Raw genomic sequence first — 18,547 nt, forward strand, 5'->3', positions numbered from 1 at the left:
GCAGTGAGCCAAGATCACGCCACTGCACTACAGCTTGGATGACAGAGCGAGATTCTGTCTCAAAAAAACAAAACAAAACAAGAGAAACAAAAGCAACTCCTCTGTTTAAGTCAGTTTTTGACTTTTTCATAGAAATACATTCTACTTTCTGCAGAAATAGCAAAGAACTATGGTATTTGGCATTTAGCTCCAGAAAGAAAACCAGTAGAGGGAGCATAAGAACATAAAACTAGTTTCCTAAATCCCTAGAGATTAGAAAAATGTTATGCTTTGGCCTCTGGGCATGACTACTAGGTCGATCCCCTCATTAACCCACATTTTTGTATGACCTTCTGTACTGTGAGAGAGAATGATGGGGTGAAGGGCTATGACTCTGGACACATACTGAAGACCTGTCTGCTTCGGAGTTTGGATCTGGAGTGATGGGACCTCCAAAGCTGACCTTTAATGGAACTGGATTAACTTTAGGGTGTTCATTTTGTCCTTACAAAAATCTCTTTCCCAGAACTGAGACTTGCTGTGTTTGGGACCTCCCAGGGCCCAGAATGAGCCTACCACTGAGGAAGAGCTCAACAATATGTCTAAATCGCCATGGACTCTCTTACAGGTCCTCACTCTAGCTTTACAGGAATGAGCTGTATTGCAGCCACATTCGTGATGGGCAGATACCACTGTTTAGGAACAATAATAAGGTAACCATCTGACCTGCTACATGTGCCTTCCTGTTAGTTAGCGACCTTCCTGGGCCATTTCCTGTTTTTCTCAAATATATTTCTTGATAAAAATAAAGTGAAAATGCTTTAAACTCTTTAGGAAAGATAAGACACAATGCCAAGGTCATATTTCATATCAGAACAAGCCTGCAAAACATGGGACCCTTGAACCACATGTGGCTGACAAGAGTGCTTAGAAGCCGCTACTGTCCTTTTCTGACCTGGAGGCAACAGTACAACACTCAGAGGGCTCCTATCAGCCACCATACCGTGAGTGGGTGCGTGCCTGATTACTGAAGAGTCAAGAGGTCAGGCTGAAAGCCACCTCTGCCTAAAGCGAACCTGGGAACCATCAGGTCCATCACCAGGCCTGCGGAATGCACCTCTGAATTCTACCTTGAATCCACCCACTCCTTGTTTTCCCACTGTCACAGTCCCCTCTCAAGGGACAGTTCCCTGCTAGCTTTCCAATTCCACTCTACTGCCAGACAACCTTTTAAAATCCAATCAGGTTACCTTCTTTGCTTCAAATTCTTTAATGGTCTCTCAGTGACATCAGGATAATGCCCAGCACGGTCTCAGTGATGGGAAGTGACTCTTGCTTTCTGGCTGCCCCTCCACCCTGACCTCCCCTCTCCCTCCCTCATACCCAGTGTTTCTGCCAAAAAAGAGTGACTAGCAGTTCTCAAGAGCGCCATGCTCTTGCACATCTCCTTGCCTTGAACACGCTGGTTTTCTCTGCCTGAGATGCTCTTCTCAGTTGTTTTCCATGAACTCAATACTTACTCATCCCCAAAGATCTGAGGTCAGGCAGACTCCTGAGGAGGCCGTTCCTAACTGCCTCCACCTCCTTCGACTGGGCTGCCCTTCTGTGTTCCCAGAAGCGCAAGGTGCTCGCTCCCACCAGCCCCTGCCGCCATGTACTAGAATGTGCTTTAGTTTTTGTCTCTCACTGGGTTGTGAAGAATTTGAGGATAATGACAATTTTACTCTGTGACTGGGAGGAATGGCTGAGATGACAAGGGCCAGCACAGAGTATAAAGAGAAGAGGATGCAGGGGAGATCCTGGGGACACAACCGACCACAGTGGAGCTCGAGAAAGCCAGCAGCATCACAGAAGAAAAGCCAAAGGAAGGCAGTTACAGCCAGAAGGAATGGCTACAATATAAAATGCTGCTGAAAAGTTAAGTACGACAAGGTTTACAAGGTTTACGTGTCCCAGCAGGCCACTGGTCACCTCAGGGACAGCAGTTTCAGTGGCATAATAACGACCAACCAGATTGTAGGGAGCTGGAAGGCAAATTGGAAGTGAAAAATGCGAAGCAGCTGGGAAAATTATATTCTTCTAAGAAACACAGTTGTTTGTTACAACTTGGATGAACCTTGAGGACATTATGCTGAGTGAAATAAACCAGCCACAAAAGGACAAATACTGCATGATTCCACTCTTATGAGTCGCCTAGACTAGTCAAATTCATAGAAACAGAAAGCAGAGTAACAGTTTCCAGGGACTGGGAGGGTAGGGGGAGAGGATGGGGAGTTAATGTCCAAGGGAACAGAGTTTCAGTTGCACAAGATGGAAAAGGTTCTGTGATGGATGGTGTTGATGATTGCACAACAGTGTGAATGTAGTTAATGTCAGTGAACGAACAGCACATTTAAAAATGGTTAAAATGGTAAATTTTATGTTTTATACATTTTACCACAATTTTTAAAGCATTGCTATTAAGAGAAGGAGGAGGAACTTGCTATAAGACATGGGATTGAGAGGGTGTTGGTTTGTTTTTCTACCAGAGGCAAAAAACATAAGCATGTTAATAAATTAAGAAGAGATAGTCAAAAGAGAGACTAAGGCAATCCATTTTGGTGTGGAGACCCCGCGAATAGCCTGGGGCCAGAGGAAAGCAGCTCTCCTGCACTGAGAAGAGAAGAATGGGCCAGAGGAAGAAAGCTCTCCTGCACTGAGAGGAGGAGAAGTGGAGAGAGAAAAAGTTTGTTTGTTGGGGTCGGGGGGATATACAGTGGGCAAGAAAGACTTTTTTTTGTTTTTTTAAAGCTTCTATCTGATAGCTTTTGAAGGAAGAGGCAAGGAATGAGATGGGGATGGGGGCTTGGGAAGGATGGTGAAGGTCTCTGTTTAGGGGCCTGGAAGGAGCGAACTGAGGACAGGGAGAGGGATTATTAGGCAACTTCATAAGTCTACACAGGAAATCCTGAGTGTGCAATGGTAATGATGGTCTAAACCTCAAGGCAGTGTGACTACTGTAGACCCAGCAGCTGGCTGCACAACAAGAAAAGGTGGAGCGTTAGTCTGAATCAGACAGGCTTGCCAAGAAGGCAGAATATTTACATTCACAGAACTGAGAATGCTGGGAAGGCGTCGGTGAAGCGATGCACCGCTGGGAGGAAAGGTGATGCAGGGGCTGAGAAGCTGGAAAAATGGAGGGACCACAGGCTGGAATGCGCCACAAGTTGAAACAGTAAGTGGAATGAAGAAAGGGTGTAGGGAATTGGAGGATGAGGAGGCTGAAGTCTGCGTGAAGCACAAAAGTTTAAGACTTCTGAGGTGGGACAGTTCTGGGTCCCCCACAGAACCCCAGGCCCAGTCTTGGCCAAAGTGTAGGTGAGGGTGTAAATGGCTAAAAAAGAAATTCAGTCAGGGAAGACCAGGGTCCTATCCATAGGGGATATTTCCATGTGTTCTTCCTCCCAAAGGCATAAATAATTCAGATGATCTTTTATGAGTCTTCTTCCTTGTATTCAATTTTCTCCTTACTGTATGTTTCTTATTCTAGCATTCCATTTTTTCCCTTTAGGAAGCCCCTTATGATCTAGGTATTATCCAATTTTATATCCTCTTCCCCTGCTTTTTTTCTTATCGACATCTAAACTCAGTATTATCTCGTTTTACACAAAATCATGGGTTGGTAGCTGGTAGAAAACGGAAAGGCCCTTTAAGAACCATGAAAACTGGCAATGACTCATTTTCTAGGGTCGATATGTTCTAGAGTCAATAGTACATGTTAAAACTACTAGTAAAAAATTAATCATCATCATTTATCAAGTCTTTCAAAGGCTAAGCATGAATATTTTATACTACCTTGCTTAAATGACCCTGAGCAGAGCAATAACATAAAGGGGACCTTAGGTTTTAACCTGAAAAGGTTATGAAGGAAGGAAAGTTGGAGAGGAACTTGAGCCTTTTCACAAAGTCTAGCTACTCATGAAGAATATATCTGTCTTTTCATTTGACTTGGAAGTGGGAATCTTTCTTGTACACCATCTTCTAACTCCAGGAAAGGCAAGGTCAGACCAAGGCAGCTGTCTTTTTGGCCTTCTGGGGTTTGAGCCGTCTGAGGCCACATGCTCTCAAACAATGCCTCATTAATGTATGCCAACCCTGGCTTTCTCTGGTGCAATATGACAGAGAACCAAATTATCAACATTTTCAAAATAGATTGGTTTCTCTTTTGTTTGGATTATACAGAAAAATGTTTGACGTTGTATTTTACTGAACCATTTTGAAATCAGTTAAGCATATCATGTGTATCTTTGCACAAGCATGGATTGTACTTTGCCACTTTCAAAACATATCTGAACACCAGGAGATGCAGCAGGCAATATCTCACTGTGCCATCAGCACATGATGATTTTGCTGTTAATCCTACCTGTGTGTCCTCTGAATGTTGTGACCAGGGTGCAGTTTTCTTGCTCCAGTTTGAGGATTGTTACTTGGCCTGAGTGGTCACCAATAAACACATGCCGGGTTTCAACATCAAATCTATCATGTAAGCATTAAGGATTGTTTTTCAAAATTAAATGGGGGAATTTACAATGAACAAACAGGGCATAAATGTAACAAGAAATACGCAAATCCCATCTAAGGAAAACTTGAAGACAGTGCTCAACGACACAAAAGTGAACTTAACCAAATGAAGGACATACTGTATTATTGGACAGTAAGACTTAAAAATGTCACTTCTTGCTCCTAAATTAATAACATAAATCTATATATTTTAAAAATATCAACACATGTTGTTTTCCACAGCTAGAAGTGTTCATATGGAAAAATAAATAAGCAAAAAGAGCCAAGAATACTCCGAAAATAAGAACAATATGGTATGTGATAGGGAGGTTAGCCCTACCAGATATTAAAAAATGTTATAAAGGTTCTTTAATTAAAAGTGTGGTATTGGTGCATAAACAGCCTAACAGAACAGAATACAAAGTTGAGAAATAAACCCAAAAGCACATTGAAATTTAGTAAATGTCTGATGAAGGTAGCTTTACAAATGAATAAGGAAAAGATGAATTTAAAAAAATGATGTTGGCACAAACTGGATAGCCATTTGGAAAAAGAAAATAGAATCTGTATTTCACAATATATACCAGGACAGATTCCAAATGAATTAGGGATCTAAATGTAGAAAATGAAAACATAAGCTTTAGATAGGAAAGTTTCTTTGTAACCTTGGAGTGGGAAAAGCTATGACTCAAAAACACAACAAATATTATGATCAAAGCCAAAAGATAAACTGGAAAAAAATATTTGCAATTTATGTCACAAAGGGCCCAAATCTCTAATATAAAAAGAGCAATCCAGAAGAAAAAGATCCCAAACCTAATAGAAAAATAGGCAAAATTTGAATGGAGCTATTAATAGGTAGTTCAAGAATAAATCAAAATGGTGCTGTGCAAAAAGAGTTAACACAGCAGCTCTGACTGTGATCCTCTGAAAGCCAGCTTATGAAGTTGGCATAGTGTCTGGGAATCTGGATTTTGGGAAGGTTCCCACCATTAACTGATAAGAGTGGTTCACTGTGCCTTAACTGTTCAAACATTGTAGCTTACACTGAATACCTGCTTTCCTTCTGGGAATCTGGAATTTTGGAATGTCCCAGGCAGACCTGCCTACATGACCAGTAAAAGCCCTAGGCATGGAGTCTCTAACAAGTTTCTCTGGTTGACAAAGCCTAGCAACCCTATTTCTAAAGCTCTACCCAGAGATACACAGGCAAAAATACAAAATGACACATGCCCAAGGCTAGTCACTCCACGTTATTTTAATAGCTAAAGTTTGAAAATAACCCAAACGTCTATCAACAGGGGACTAACTGAATTAACTATGCTACATCCACACAATAGAATGTTATGCAGCTGGGGGAAAAATGGAGATCTGTATACATAAACACCAGGATATATTATCAAGTGTGTGTGTGGGGGGCAGCCAAGGCATATCAGAGTTTATAAGCTATACTACCTTTGTGTAAGAAACGGAGAGAAATACAAAAGTGTATGTATGTATGTGTGTGCATTTGCATGTATGCACTCATATTTAGAAAGGGAAGCACTACAAGGATTAAGATCTAACAAAAGTGGCAAGGTGAGGGGACAGTGATGGGAATGAGACTTCTCCCCTGTCATAGCTCCTATTTTAGAATTTTGTAATATTTTTACATATTAAAAGGTACATAAAATTTGTGGCCAGGCACAGTGGCTCATGGGAGCCACTTTGGGAGGCCAAGAAGGGAGGATCACTTGAGCCCAGGAATTCGAGACCAGCCTGGGCAACAAAGTGAGACCTCACCTCTACAAAAACTAAAATAATTAGCTGGGCATGGTGGCACATGCCTGTGATTCCAGCTACACGGGAGGCTGAGACAGGAGGATCGCTTGAGTCCAGGAAGTCGAAGCTGCAGTTAGCCATGTTCAAGCCACTACACTCCAGCTTGGGTGACACAGTGAGACCCTGTCTTAAAAAAAAAAAAAAGAAAAAAATACATATACATAATATATATCTCAAATATATATTTTTAAAATCCCCCAAATTGAAAACAAAGTAAAATGAATGAACCTAACTATCAAATTGGTGACATAATCACATAATTAGAACGATTTCAAGTGCCTTTAAAACACAACATTTTCAATGTTTCAGTGTCTCACTTTGTTGTCCAGGCTGGTCTCAAACTCCTAGGCTCAAGTGATCCTTCCACCTTGGCCTCCCAAACTGCTGGGATTACAGGTGTGAGCCACCATGCCTGAGCAAAAATTTTATGTATTTTTTAATATGTAAAAATATTACAGGATTCCAAAATGGGAACTATGACAAGGGGGAAGTCTCACCTCCATCACTGGTAGAATATATTCTAAGGACAAAGAGAGTTGCAAAGAAATCTAAAATCTCATTCAGTAGTCTTACTGTTATTTAGTATTGCTCATTATTTTGGAACCATTTAAATAAAACGTAGGACAAAGCAAATGCGGAACTACGCCAGTGTTTTAACAGCCAAGATTTTCAGCCTCAGATAAAAGAATCAAGTACAAAAACCAAAAAGTAAAAATCCCATAATGTTAAATTTGAATAAGAAATATTGTATGAACTGATGATTTATTCTCTTTTAAAAAATACACACACATTTATATATACTTCTCAGCTATCTCTGAATATTGTTCCTCACTAAAAAAATGGCTGATTCCAGGATTGGGACAGGAAAAGTATAAGATGAACTTGAGACATGTTGAGTCAGAAGGCAAGGAAGCTACCCAAGGCTAAGTGGGCTTATTTTAGACACGGTGGTAAGGGATGAACAGGTAGAGTACAGAGGCTATTTAGAGCAGTGAAACTATTCCATATGATGCTACAATTACTACTGTAATTGTAGCATGTCTTTATATATTTGTCCAAATCCATAGAACGTACAACACCAAGAGTGAACCCTAAACTATGGACTTCGGGTGATAATGACGTGCCAGTGTAGGTTCACTGATTGTAACAAGCGTACTACTCTAGTGGGGGACATTGGTAATGGGGAGGCCATGCATGTTGAGCTCCTGAGGCACATAGGCAATCTCTATACTTTCTGCTTAATTTTGCTGTGAACCTAAAATTGCTCTAAAAAATAGTCTTTAAAAAATAAAAATTGGGCCGGGTGCGATGGCTCATGCCTGTAATCCCAGCACTTCGGGAGGCCAAGGTGGGCGGATCATGAGGTCAGGAGTTCAAGATCAGCCTGGCCAACATAGTGAAACCCCGTCTCCCCTAGAAAAACAAAAACTTAGCTGGGCGTGGTGGTCAGCGCCTGCAATTCCAGCTACTTGGGAGGCTGAGGCAGGAGAATCACTTGAATCCAGGAGGCAGAGGTTGCAGTGAGCTGAGATCGTGCCATTGCACTCCAGCCTGGACGACAACAGTGAAACTCCATCTCAAAAAAAAAAAAATTTAAAAAAGACATTGGAGCCCATTTAATGGAGCTGTTACTGGCCAAAGATAGAATAATTTGAACATAAAAGAAAAAGATGGCAGTTTATTGAAATATACTGAACATATTATTATTTAAAAACAACCAACCAATGTAAGATTTCATAATAGTGCTCAAAAAGGAAAAAAAAAAGATTCCTATTAAAGGTAACCAGGGCACCAAATTTGTACTCTGAAAATAAGGACTAAAAAGAAAGATATAAGAATTTATCTTGCTTTTCCTATAATAATTGTATTTCAGGGTAACCAAATAGCCCTAGTTAGTGAAAGGGGGGGGGGGAAGTTATGCTTTAGAAGTATTCCAACAAATACATGGGAAAAATATGATAGGATTAGAAAATCACCACTTTGCAACCTTAACGAAAAAGTGTTCAGGCAAAGCTCAGCAACAGATGAAACCATTAAAAGGCTGGTATGGAGGACAGCGCTGCAGGGATCCGGCTGTCACCACCTGAACTGCCGATCAATCTCAGCATAACTGAAAGGGCGACAATGCAATGCCATGTGCCTTATAATGGGAAGCTCTATGAAGCATGCTTGGTGAGAACCAAATGCTCTCACTAAAAGGCTGAATCTGAATGAAATCAAGATTATAGGGCAGTTTTTCAGTTTACTGAAAATATGCGAGGAAGGTAGGTAAAGGAGCAAGTTAAATGACATCAATTTAGAATGTGGGACTGTGTGCAGGAGAACTGATTCAGTACCTTCAACGAGGCAGCGGCATTAAAAAAAGTGAAGGGGGCACTGCTCGGGATGAAGAAAGATTTAGAAGATGTGACAACCACATGCAATGTGTGGATCTTGTCTAGATCCAATTTCCAACAAACCTACTGCACAAAAGTCATTTTCAAAATAATCAGTGAAATCTGAAATTCAACAATATCAAGGAGATCAAAGATTGTTAATTTTTAGATGTAACAATAGCATTGGGATTACTGAAAAAGTAACCCATATATTTTCAATGAAGTATATAAGGATAAAATGATATAAGGGTCTAGAATTTGCTTTAAAATACTCCAGCAAAAATTGAGAGAAAGCAAAAAGGGATAGAAGAACCAACAGTGGATGTGAATGACTGGCATTAAGTATGATAGGAAGAAACTGACATAATCTTAACAGCTTTTCAGAACTCTTCACCTGAACAGAAATAAATCTAAGAGATTACATTAGGTGGGAAACATTCCACTACACATGGTGAAGTTTTGGAAATATCTCTGACATGAACAAAATCCTAAAATAGAGTATTTGAATTATTTTTGTGAAAACATGAAAAATATGATAAAAATATGGTCAAATAACAAGACACTGACAAATGACGCTGGATAAAGTATTCACAAATTTAAAGACTAACAAGTGAAGTGGGGAAGGAACATATTTCTATTTATTATCATCTACCTTCCATGGGGCGTTTGGGAAATAACCCCATTCTGCTGTACCCAGTTGTGCAGAGGGCTGGCTGAAAAATTATAATCCCCAAATTCTAATCCTGGTTCTGCTAGCCAACAGTCATGTGACCTTGAGCAAGTCACCTACTCCCTGAGCCTTGGTTTCTACACTGTGAAAACTGAGAATTAGGTGTTTTGTTTTTACTTCACATTATTGTTTTGACAGTGAACAAAGTAATATGTAAAAGTCTGAAAATCTAAGATATTTTCAGGGCCTGCATATCTAAGATATTTTTTTCTTTATCCTTTTCCTTTTCTCTCCTTCTCTATTATTATTGTCATTCTTGTTGTTCCTATTACAGGTAATTTATATTTGAAGTTTCAGATCTTCAGTCAAAACAATCAAAAAATTTGAGGTTACTCATAAATTGACAATTCAATTTATGAACCAGTCTCTTTGTCTTCATTTTTCTACTTGAATTTTGGTCATTTTCATTGCATATTTACTTCTCCATTAAGATGCCTGAAAGAAGAGGAATAAAGGCTGAATTCAATCTGATTTAGTCTGTCACTTGTTGCCTTGGCTGAATGACTGTTTGAGGTGGTGATAGAAGAGAATGAGTTCATCTGTGGAGGTCTCTTATCAACCATTAGCTGTCTACTATGAAGACAAATAGGATTAATGATATTATTCATAATATTTTATGTTGATTCATCAGATCTTCCTCCTCCCTTCATCACTAAAACAAACAATGACGAAACCAAAACCCCTGAAAGTGTGGAGGGTGACAAAAAGAAGGAAGAGAGGGGTGGCGGTGGGAGGTTCTCAGAAGGAAATGTTTTTAAAAGCTAAATTTAAATGTGAACCCCTAATACTGTATGGCTTGCCTATTAATCTATCAGCCAGCTCCCAGAAAAAACTTCCAGCCTTAGAAAAGTCACATGGTTCTTGGCTGAGACCCTCTGGCAAAAGCACAGAGCCGTCATGCCATCAGTGTTTAGCAATGGAAAAATACTCAAGAGCAAAGGTTGAAACCATGGCTCCAAAATCACAGTTGGCAAGGCAGAGCTGGCAGAGGTCAGGGAATCTTCTGGGAGGGCCTGTCTGTAGTATTGCACCTCTCCACCACCTGAACAGTGAGGCTGGCTGGATGGAACTGAAACCAGAGACTCACACACACAGGCTTCTCATACCCAATCACACGACTTTCTGCTTGGTAAACCACATGATGTGGCAAAAGGGAATAGTTACCAAATGAGGATGACTCCTGGAGATGCCTGGAGGGAGGAGCTGTGGTGGTTGTAATCCTACATCAAAGACTACAACAGTCAGGGAAAGTTGGACACTATCCATTTGTTTTTTATTTTCAAATAGTTTAAAAAGTTAGCTTCCTGAGGGCAAGATCTGTATTTTTTTCCATACTTGCTGGGCTTGGCTAAGTGATACAGAAACCAGAATAAGACCAAATTACATTGATGCCATTAGTTCCTTTTTGAAGGAGCAATGCAGTACAATGGGAAAAAAATAGGAGTCCAAGGCAGAAGGCCTGGGTTCTTGTGAAGATTATCCTACTTACTAGCTGGGTGGCCTCAGATAAGACACAGGACTCTTTCTGGGCTTCAGCCAGCTCATCTGTAAAATGAAGGTAGTATAGGCTGAATTCTAAAAAAGTATTTAATTGACAAAGATTGTATATATTCAAAATGTTGAATGTGATGACGTGATATACATATACACTGTGTAATAATCATGGTCAAATTGAGTAACACATCCATCACCACCCAGTTACAGTATGTGTGTGTGTGTGTGTGTGTGTGTGTGTGAGAGAGAGAGAGAAACAGAGAGAAAGAGATAAGGAAGACAGAATGATTATGTCTCCCCAAAATTCATATGTTAAAACCTAATTCCCAATGTGATGGTGTTTGGGGATGAATCCTCCTGAATGGGATTAGTGCCCTTATAAAAAAAGGCCACAGAAAGGTCCTCTGCCCTTTCACCATGTGAGGACACAGTAAGATGTTGTCTATGAAGCAGGAAGCGAGCGCCCTGACCAGACACTGAATCTGCTGGTGCCTTGATCTTAGAATTCCCAGCCTCCAGAATTGTGAGCAATAAATTTCTGGTGTTTAAAGGGCACCCAGTTTGCAGTAATTTATGATAGCAGCCCAAATGGACGAAGACAGAGGGTTGGACTAGGTGATCTCTAAGTGCCCTTCCAGCTCTAACACTAAGACGTCATTTATGTATTGGCAAGAAAGTTCATGTATTTCAACTTACGTGTATTATGCTCATCTGAATTGGCTTTTAGAAAGTAAAGTTTGGCATTTCTTTTATTAACCAGTAGTACTACCCTCTCAAAGATGAGCTGATCCTGCCTGCCACTCCTTATCATCCTTGCAACTTGCTACTTTTACAACTTTCCACAATGGTCATTCTTAGTTTCTTCACCTTGCTCTTCTAGTGAGAAAAATAAGAGTGATATTAGCCTATATATACACAAAAATATACCTTTGAATGCCACACAGTTTCACAGAAACAGCAATGTACTTTGTCAGATGTTGAGAATCACTGAATAGGCATTTTATAAATATGGAGATGAAATTAGAAAGCAGGACTTACTGTTTCTTCCTGCTTTCCCTGACTAGTGACCTGTTTCTACCTACTTCTTAATTTGTCAGAAGATAAAGAGACCATATGCTTTTAAAACTAAGAACCCAGGGTCCTTTACTCCCTACAGTGGCAGCCGCATCCACACGTGCTACACACTAGTCATTACTGTGCTTGCTGGAGCCTAGTTGGGCAGATGTGAGCATTACCCAGCATCAGCAAGGATTCACCATGAGCATGAGGACCCTGGCAATTTGGGAAACAAAAATATCACTCTACATATCCTGAAAATGTCCATTCCTGGAACAAAGCTTTTAACATTACCATGTAGATACCAGCTCACTCACTCTGGTCCTAGCTTGGTAACCTGGCAATAACCATTTAAAACTGAACAGGAATCCTGTGGTTCTTTTCCCAGGCACCAATAGGAACGTTCACAACCTTGGTATCTATGTGTAAATTACTTCTGTACGAAGAGCAAAGATTACATTTTGGTGATGATTTCATCTTCATGTACCATAATTATTTCTGACAGCTGAGGTTCATGAATCTGCACTGTGTTCTGTCTAGATGTCAGATCTTGTGTTAGAGTAGACTCACAAATGGCTCAGCAGTCTATTATTTCAGGTCAAGTGATCGCACTTCACTCTACTTACATGGGAACTCTTGATGATTTGTGCCTTAGGAAATTCTATGAGCACTGTAATCTACACTGGACAATTCAGTCATTAACAAAACTTTCAAGTTGCACACATCCCAAAATTTCATGAATCAGAGTTAAGTTCCCACTAAGAGATTTTTGTCCAGCAAAGGATACTGCAGGCCTGAGGCCACGGCACTGGTACGATAACCTCCCAGGCGCTGCCCACTCTCAGAGCAGTGCCAGGCAAATTGCTTGTCCTGTCCTGTGCTCAGCACCCACTCCAGCTCCAGGACAAACAGGATCATCGTCACTCTGCTCTGATGCGCTGAAAACCAAGAGAAAAGAAAACAACCTATAAAGCATCCTAAGGAGGTTGGAAGAACATGGCCCACAGAGATTCACCATTCTCTTCTTCTCCCCACCCCAGAATAAGCTGAACGGCAGAACCATTTTAAAGACAAGGTAGAACAGTGGTTCTCGTCGGGGGTGGGGGTATTCCCCTGTAGACGGTGTGTCTGAGTGTTTTTGGTGATTAAAATAAAACTATCCATCTCTTCCCAATGTTCCCCGTCTGCCCCATTTGTGCCAACACAAGGATTATTGCCACACATAGCTCCTGTTACCAAAGGGCCTGGGCCACTTCCTCAGACAAGCTAGGGCTGCTGGACTGGAGAGAGCCACATCCAGTGTGACCACAAAACACATTAGGAGCGACGTTCATATATATCACTACCGTCAGTTTATGTGCACTTATAAAAAAACTGGAGCACACCGTTCTTCTTTTAATGAAGTCTGTCTCATAAAGTCATACAAAAGTTCTAGATGAACACTTTCTTTCAGAAATTAAATGCATGGAAAGGAGGATAGAATTATTCCTAAGAACCACACAGAAGAAAGTGAAGTATCCCTTAGCCAAAGTGTGTGTGTGTTTGTACGAATAATAAGAGCAAATTTTCTAGAGTTGGTAATAAACAAGAGCAATATGATCACAGTTATCACATCACACAACTCCAGAATTAGAAGAGGCTATTCATATCAGCTAACCCATCTCCCTATTTTACACATGGGAAAAGTGAGGCACAATGAGGTGGAGTAGCTTGACTGAGGTCTTAGAGCTTCTCAGTTACCAAATGAAAACAGGTGGAAGGATTTTTGCCTTATTATATATTCCAGGCAGTAAGGTGGAGGGCATCTGCAGTCACTGAACAGAGCTGACTGGAATGAACAAAGACTGACATCCTGCAACCTGGACCTCACCGGGCCCTGCTCCCAAGAGCTGGCAGTCTGATGGGGCATGAACACACTCATCATGACTGTGGTGAGGTCACAGAGAAGACACTGGTTTCACATTTTGATCATGAACACAGAGTTAGACAGTATGGATGGACAAATGCCGCTCTACTGACAATAATATCATCTGCCAATTTTTGAATGTCTAACAAGTGCCAGGCACTTAAATACATTCTCTAGCTTAATCACTGTAATGACCCTGCAAAGTGGATGATTTCATCATTTTACAACAAATACAACCTTAGCAAGACGGCCCTTTGGGATTGCTACCATACAATACAGTCAGAACCAGAGTGAACAGCCACAGGGCAGTCATTCAACAAATGCCTGATGTTTTAAGAGCTGGTATTTGAAGCTTGGAGAATCTAAGGGAGTAGGGAAGCAGTGACACTGTGATGTCTCTACAACACACGTCTGCTTTCAGAGTACCAGCCACCATCAAGATCAAAACACAGGCTTTAACTAAAAGATGTGTCTTCTTGGAGAAACTCGTGAAGATCTTTTTATGTCTCTATCATCAAATGTTCAATTCAAGTTCTATCAGTGAGGGAATAAAAAGTGAACTATCTAATGAGTTCAAGTATACTCAAGTCTATTTCAAGCAGAAAGTGGCCCCTAACACCTCACCCCTCTTTTCACTGAGGGGGCCTTTAGCCTTCTATCTATCATATTCGAGTCCAAGGGGATGACAGCAGCCCTAGATGATAAGGGGCTTTAGCCCTCTGAGCGGCCTTCCTGTGCCAGAGAAGGCAGAGGCTAGAAATGTTAAGTGGCTTGCTCAAAGCTAGAAAACCAACGAATGACAAAGATAGAATAAAAATCCTATTCTCCCTGACGTCAAAGTTGGTTCTCTCTCTAAGGGTCAGGCTACCTATGACTACCAGAAAACAAAAACAAACAAAAAAATCCCAAAACTCAAATCACATACTTTTGTTTAAGGTGAAAAAGATTCTTTTATTGAAAAAAAATTCAAAGATAGATAACTTATCACTAAGCTTCAGAAACTCATAAGAAAACCGGTGGGTTTGAATAGGAGTGGTGAGAGGGACATCTTCCTTGCCTTGATCCTGATCTTAGAGGGAAAGCATCTCTTTTATCAACATTAAGGACAATGTTAGCTGCAGGATTTCTGTAGATATTTCTTTACTGAAGAAGCTCCCCTCTAGTCCTAGTTTGCTGAGAATATTTTATAATGAACTGGATTTTACCAAATGCTTTTTCACATTAAATTAATAATACGATTTTTCTTCTTCAACCTGTTGACGTAATGGATTACATTGATTTCTGAATGCTGAACCTGCCTTGCCTATCTGGAATAAATCCCACTAGGTCATGCTGTGTAATTCTTTCTATATATGGTTGAGGTCAATTTGCTAGTTTTTGTTTTTTGTTTTTTTTTTTTATGAGACATATTGGTCTGCAGTTTTCTTTCTTGTAAAGTCTTTGGTTTTGGGATCATTTATTGATTTTTAAAATTTTGTATTGAGGTAAAATTCACATAACACAAAATTCACCACTTTAAACATTTTAGAATATATAATTCACTGGTTATTAGTTACTCACAATGTCGTGCATCATCACTATTATCTATTTTCAGAACATTTCCATCATCTAAAAATGAAACTGTATATCCCCAACTCCCACTTCCCTCATCCTTGGAAAACACTCATCTATTACCTTTCTCTATGAATTATCTCCTATTCCTGACACTTCATATAAGTGTAATTATACAATACACGGCCTTTTGTGTGTGGCTTTTTTCTCTTAGCATAAGCTTCCAAGGTTCAACCATTTTGTAGCACGTACTTCATTCCTAAATGGCTAAATAAGTCAATGCATATATATACCACATTTTGTTTATCCATTCATCACTGATGGACACTGAGGTTATTTCCATTTTTTTGGCCATTATGAATAACGTTGTTATGAAGAGATATGTATGAGTTTTTGTGTGAATACTGTCATGCTCCACATAACGATGCTTCAGTCAACTGTGGCACCATAAGAGTATAATGCAGCTGAAAGGGCGTGGCTGTTCTAACACAATGCATTACTCACCTATCTGTGGCGATCCTGGTGAAAACAAACCTATTGTGCTGCCAGTCACATAAAAGTATAGCACCTGCAATAATGTTACTTGATAATGATATTCAATGACCATGTTACTGGTTTATGTATTTACAATACTATACTTTTAAAATCAGTATTTTAGAGTGTACTCCTTCTTTTTATATATATTTTTAAAATGTTAACTGTAAAGCAGCCTCATGCAGGTCCCGCAGGAGGTATCTAGAAGAAGGCATTGTTGTGATAGGAGGTGACAGCTCGACGGGTGTTATGCCCCATGAAGACCTTCAGTGGGACGAGCTGTGGAGGTGGAAGACAGTGATACTGATGATCCTGATCCTAAGTAGGCCTAGGCTAATGCGTGTGTTTGTGTCTTAGCTTTTAACAAAAAAAAAAAAAGTTTAAAAAATAAAACAAAATATTAAAAATTAAAAAAAACAAAAAACCTAGAGAATAAAGGTATGAAGAAACAGTATTTTGTACAGTTGTGTTTGTGTTTTAAACTCTGTTATTACAAAAAAGCTGAAAAGTTGAAAAGATTAAAAAGTTTATAAAGTAAAAACAGAGTTCACTAGGTTTATTACTGAAATAATATTTTTAAGCAAATGTAGTGTAGCCTAAGTGTACAATGTTTATGAAGTCTGCAGCAGTGTACGGTAATGTCCAAGGCCTCACATTCACTCACTAGTCACTCACTGACTCGCCGAGAGCAATTTCCAGTTCTCCAAGCTCCATTCATGGTAAGTGCCCTATCCAGGCAAACCATACCATTTTTTAAATCTTTTGCATCAAATTTTTACTGCACCTTTTCTATTTTTAGATATGTTTATTGTAACAAATACCATTGTGCTACAACTGCCTACGGTATTCATAACAGTAACATGCTGTACAGGTGTGCAAGCCTAGGGAGCAACAGGTTATACCCTCTAGCCCAGGCATGTAGTAGGCAATCCCATCTAGGGGTGTAAGTACACTCTCTCACGTTCACACAGCATTGAAATCGCCTAGCAATGCACTTCTTCAGAATGTGTCACCGTCATTAAGCAACACATGACTATGCTTTCAGTTCTCTTGGGTACCTAACTAGGAGTAAAAATGTTGTGTCACAAGGTAACTTTATATTTAACTCTTTGAGGAACTGCCAAACTGTTTTTCAAAGTGGCTACACCATTTTACATTCCCACCAACAGTGTTAAGAGGGTTCCAGGCCTGGGTGCGGTGGCTCACGCCTATAATCCCAGCACTTTGGGAGGCTGAGACGGGTGGATCACCTGAGGTCAGGAGTTCAAGATTAGCCTGGCCAACATGGTGAAACCCTGTCTCTACTAAAAAATACAAAAATTAGCCGGGCATCGGTGGCGAACACCTGTAATTCCAGCTACTTGGGAGGCTGAGGCAGGAGAATCACTTGAACCCGGGAGGCAGAGGTTGCGGCGAGCCGAGATCACACCACTGCACTCCAGCCTGGACGACAAGAACGAAACTCTGTATCAAAAAACAAAACAAAACAAAAAACAAGAACAAAAAGAGGGTTCCAATTTCTCCACATTCTTGTCAACACTGCTTTCCTTTTTTTTTTTTTTTTTTGAAAGGAATTAATATTTATTGGACCATTAAATTATGTTTCAGATACTTCACTAAGTAATCCACATATGTAATCTTTTAATATTTTTATTGTATTAAAATATACACAACAAAAAATTTACAACTGAAACCATTTTAAGCATACCATTCTGTGGCATTAAGTACATTCACACTGTTGTGTAACCATCACCACCTTTCACTCTCTAGAACTTTCTCATCTTCCCAAACTGAAACTCTTGTACCCACTAACTCGCCATTTCCCCCTCTCCTGGCCCTTGGCAATCACCATTCTCCTTTCTGTCTCTATGAATTTGATTACAATAAGTACCTCATCTATAATCCTTCAGTATTTCTCCTTTTTTTTTTGACATGGAATCTTGCTCTGTCGCCCAGGCTGGAGTGCAGTGGCACAATCTCAGCTCACTGCAACCTCCACCTCCCGGGTTCAAGCGATTCTCTTGCCTCAGCCTCCCAAGTAGCTGGGATGACAGGCGCACACCACCACACCCAGCTAATTTTTGTATTTTTAGTAGAGAGGAAGCTTCACCATGTTGGCCAGGTTGGTCTCGAACTCCTGGCCTCAGGTGATCCATCAGCCTTGGCCTCCTAAAGTGCCGGATTATAGGTGTGAGCCACTACACCTGGCCTTGTCCTTTTTTTGACTGGCTTATTTCACTCTGTCTTCAAGGTTCATTTGCATGTGTCAGAACTTCCTTCCTAAGGCTGAATAATATTCCACTGCATGTATACACCAAACTTGTTTATACATGCATCTGCTGATGGGCATTTAGGTTGCCTCCACCTTTGGGCTATTGTAAATAATGCTGCTATGAACATGGGTGTACATATATCTGCTTGAGCCTCTGCTTTCATTTCTTCTAAGCATATACCACTAATTAAATTTTGAATGTTAATCCAACACTGTAATACTGAGAAAAACTTCACTTGATCATAATGTATTATCTTTTTTATATATTGCTGAATTTCATCCACTGAAAT

At 40.2% G+C, this 18,547-nt stretch overlaps 1 protein-coding gene across 4 annotated transcripts in view; it reads right to left on the reverse strand.

Annotated features, from left to right (window-relative positions):
- The window catches only part of WDFY2 (WD repeat and FYVE domain containing 2), a 181,762-nt gene that overhangs the window by 34,584 nt on the left and 128,631 nt on the right, over positions 1-18,547 (reverse strand). For 3 of the 4 annotated variants that reach the window (XM_023187320.1, XM_023187323.1, XM_031934949.1), the window contains 2 exons: positions 12,782-12,932; positions 4,382-4,494 (listed from right to left, as the gene is read on the reverse strand). The exons of the other annotated variant lie outside the window; for it this stretch is intronic. In XM_023187320.1, the coding sequence (XP_023043088.1) occupies positions 4,382-4,494; positions 12,782-12,932 (264 nt within the window). The remainder of the gene's footprint in view (positions 1-4,381; positions 4,495-12,781; positions 12,933-18,547) is intronic. 4 annotated transcript variants of the gene reach the window in all.

The sequence above is a fragment of the Piliocolobus tephrosceles genome, chromosome X (genome assembly GCF_002776525.5).
Source record: "Piliocolobus tephrosceles isolate RC106 chromosome X, ASM277652v3, whole genome shotgun sequence".
NCBI classification, from domain to species: Eukaryota; Metazoa; Chordata; class Mammalia; order Primates; family Cercopithecidae; genus Piliocolobus; species Piliocolobus tephrosceles.